This window comes from Otolemur garnettii, unplaced genomic scaffold, assembly GCF_000181295.1.
Source record: "Otolemur garnettii isolate 467f Iridium unplaced genomic scaffold, OtoGar3 scaffold00161, whole genome shotgun sequence".
Lineage (NCBI taxonomy): Eukaryota > Metazoa > Chordata > Mammalia > Primates > Galagidae > Otolemur > Otolemur garnettii.
In genome coordinates, this window is record NW_003852556.1 from 1,252,701 (window position 1) to 1,256,319 (window position 3,619).

Here is a 3,619-nt window from a genome sequence, read left to right on the forward strand (position 1 = left end):
GTGTGCCGCTGTTAGAGCACTGCGGGTGTAGCTGCCGGCTGTGTGTGCCGCTGTTAGAGCACTGCGGGTATAGCTGCTGGCTGCGTGTGCTGCTGCTCTGCTCTTATACTCATGTTTCTGCTGTTGCTATGTCAGCCTCCCTGTTTGTTTTTTATCTGTAGAGTAAATCAACCGCAGAACTAAAATCTATGTGTGTGTACGTACATGTGTTGAAATGCAATATTGCAAATAATACAGGCAAAACTCCCTCTCCAGCCAGTATTGCGCAGCTGCACATTGTGGTCAGCACTCACGTCATCTAGAGAGGATCTTCAGAGTTTGGGAGGATGTGCCTAGACCTTGTGCAACGCCAGGCTACACCATAGATTCACTCAGCCTGGGTTTGGGGTGTGGGGGGACATTGCTGCTTCCCAGTGACAGTGGCTCCCGCTTTGTCCTGTTTACGCTGTCAGCATCTGTGGAGAACATGATTTCTCCTGCTGAATTTATAGTATAGGTGGGAAGATAAAAAGTATAGATCCTGAAAGATTGAGAATAATACAAATAACAGTGGAAAATGTCAAATTTATATTTATCTGTGAGAAAATTGTGAAGACTTGACTGTTTGAATAAAGAATAAAAAGTAAAAAAGGCCTAGACCATTAAGAAACAACGAGCGTTATGAGGAAAGCTCTGGGTTCTATATGTTACTATACTACTTTCAGCTAAAATTCATTAATATTTATTCAGACCTTTTCTTTGGAGTGGAAATCTTCAATGGCTCAAACCAGAGTATGGTAAAGCATTTCTGGGGAAAAATATTTACATTTAAAACATACATATAATCACAGAAATATACTCCCCCCCCCCCCTTTAAAATACAACCCTGCGAACACACGAGGTTCTGTGCTGTGGCGGGCAGACCTGACTCTTCCTCAAAGGTGGTGTCATCCTCACTGGGGTGTCTGCGTCTGCCCCTGCCCAGTCCAGTGTGTGGTTGCAGTGACAGCAGTGCTAAGTAGGCTCAAGTGAGCTCTTTCAGAAGGATAAACAGGAGTTTTAAAGTCGTCTGATATTCGCACCCTGGTTGACCAGGGTGGAAGGGGACGTAAGCGTGTGTTCGAAGGCATTGCCTCATTTTCTTGCTCAACCTGGAACAAGGATTTTATCTTTTCTCACTTTTAGATTGTTCCTCAGCTTGGGGATGATTCCTGTGCTGAGTGTTGTAGTTTTTAATGAAAGTGAGTATTTGGATGTACTTCCTGAGCATTTGCTGCATAGGTGTCAGTTAGCATCGTCAGAGTCTCCTTGTGCCATTTCTGTCCAGTACAGAGTGGTAGAAGCACTTCCTTTCTTGTGTTGCCACCTGGAGTTAGGCTTCTTCACACTTCCCGAGAGTGCCAGGGAGCGCACGATGACAGTGCCGACTGAGCACAGTGGACAGCTCCCTGAGCTTACCAAGTTGGTCTTTAGGGCAGCGTGTGCAGTCAGGTGGGGTACAATGTGCCAGTGACTCAGCATGGGCCTGCCTTGTTAGCCTGAGATTTCAGGTGTCAGTGACAGTGTAGGACAGTGGTCCTCAAACTATGCCCGCGGGCCACATGTGGCCTGCTGAGGACATTTATCCAGCCCGCTGGGTGTTTTTGCCGCCGCTGCCTGTCCTGCTTAGCAGCCGACTCGTCCCAAGCCCACAGTCTGGTCCTCCAGTGGTCTGAGGGACAGTGAACTGGCGCCCCTGTTTAAAAAGTTTGAGGACCCCTGGGTAGGAAGTGAGCCAGCCAGGAGACTGCGAGCAGAGCTGTCCCAGTCCTCTGGTGGATTGGTGTGCACGAGTGAGTAAACCGCTGGGGGTGTCTGCGTCTCTGTGGTCTCGGCTATGCCTTTGTGGCCCACACAGCTGTCTGTCTCCTGTGGCACAGGCAGGCTGGCACTGACTGTGTGTGTGTGTTCTCAGGGTCCCTTTCTTGTTCTTCCCAGCTGCAGACCTCTTCACGGACTTAGAAAATGCATTTCAGGGGAAGATCGATGCTGCTTATTTTGAGACCAGCAAATACTTGTTGGATATCCTCAGTAAGAAGTACAGCCTGCTGGACCACATGCAGGCCATGAGGCGCTACTTGCTTCTCGGTCAAGGAGACTTCATCAGGCACTTAATGGATTTGCTGAAGTAAGAAACTATAACTACCTGTTTGGATTTTTATAAATATATAACATATTGAACATGATAGAGTCTTGCAGTTTTGTTTGAAAGAATAAGTGACGTTAGAGGAAAATGAGTTGAATTCTTACAGACCACATTTCTAAAATGAAATCTGAAAAGATAAGGTTGTTATGTTTCCAAAGTTAAGTCCCTTTGTTAGCAAAGCATCCTGGTCTCGTACTGTGATTTATGCATAAGACAAACTTGCTTTTAACCAAAACTGTGGCCCTTACCATCTCTTGGTATAAGGATTTCATGCTATAATTTACTTTCACGAAGTTAATCTGAAAGTAAAATGTGTATCTTAATTGAAATTTTAGCTCCATATTTTTAATGTTGGTTCATGTAAAGACAAAACCCAGCCCCTACCTTTTCCATTTTGTTTTCTGACATTTCTTATAATAGCATCGGCCCTTCCAGAATTAGATGTCTGTTCTCCCTGTCCATCCATAGACATGGGCGGTTCTGGGCCAGCACCTGTTGCGCGCCTGAGTCTAGAGACAGTGTAGGGCCCAGGGGTGTAGCCAGGGCTCCAGGCAGTGCTGGCCAGTGAGCCCACCAGGCGTGGCTGTGACATGGTCTGGTGATTTTTGCTCAGGCATTGATAAAATTGGAACTGATTATTTTTGGTGTTTCCTGTGGGACACTTAAGTTAAATGTGCCTTTAAAGACACAAACTAGTGACTTACCTTTGAATCTGACCTATGCAATGAAGTAGCAGTCTTAGGCCTTTGGTCCTCAAAGTCAAGTGTGCATCAAACCTCTCAGAACTACAGGGGTCGCCGGGCCCACTCCCAGTGGCTGGTCCAGTTGACCTGGGGGCACCTTGGGAAGGGGCATTCTAGCAGGTTCTCAGCTGCTGACAGTGCTGCTCATGTGGGGCCTGTGCTTTGAGAGCCACTGTTTCAGATACTTTAATTCTCGTGCTCCTGTCTTCTGACTAATGGCAGTCTTCAGGACAAAAGGGATTGTGCCTCTGAGGCACACCTGGCGATAGCTGACCTTGGGTGTGCTCCTGAGTTGGAGAGTCCACTCTGTGAGCTATGGAGGGGCCAGTGGGGATGGAGTCCTGGCCCTGAGTGCACTGAAGCATGACTGGGGATGTTCTCTGAATGCCCTGCGGAGAGGGTATGAGTGGGTGTGGGGTGTGGAAGCCAATGCCAGTGAGGAACGGGTCACACCTTGTGGGCCCCATGCAGCTTTTAATAGTTAAAGGCTCATTCTTGGTATGAAGTGAAAATTATATTTCTTCTTCAAATTGTGATCTGAGTTTCTAGTTTTAAAAAGAGTGCAGCAGCGGTGTCTTGAGCTAGCCCAGGCTGCTGTTAGCGCAGTGTCTTGAGCTGGCCCAGGTGAGCGCAGTGTCTCGAGCTGGCCCAGGCTGCTGTGAGTGCAGCATCTTGAGCTGGCCAGGCTGCTGTGAGCGCAGCGTCTTGAGCT

At 47.7% G+C, this 3,619-nt stretch overlaps 1 protein-coding gene across 2 annotated transcripts in view; it reads left to right on the forward strand.

The window, feature by feature from the left end:
• The window catches only part of TUBGCP3 (tubulin gamma complex associated protein 3), an 86,158-nt gene that overhangs the window by 54,575 nt on the left and 27,964 nt on the right, over nt 1–3,619 (forward strand). For both annotated transcript variants that reach the window (XM_012811527.2, XM_023519180.1), the window contains one exon: nt 1,957–2,146. In XM_012811527.2, the coding sequence (XP_012666981.1) occupies nt 1,957–2,146 (190 nt within the window). The remainder of the gene's footprint in view (nt 1–1,956; nt 2,147–3,619) is intronic.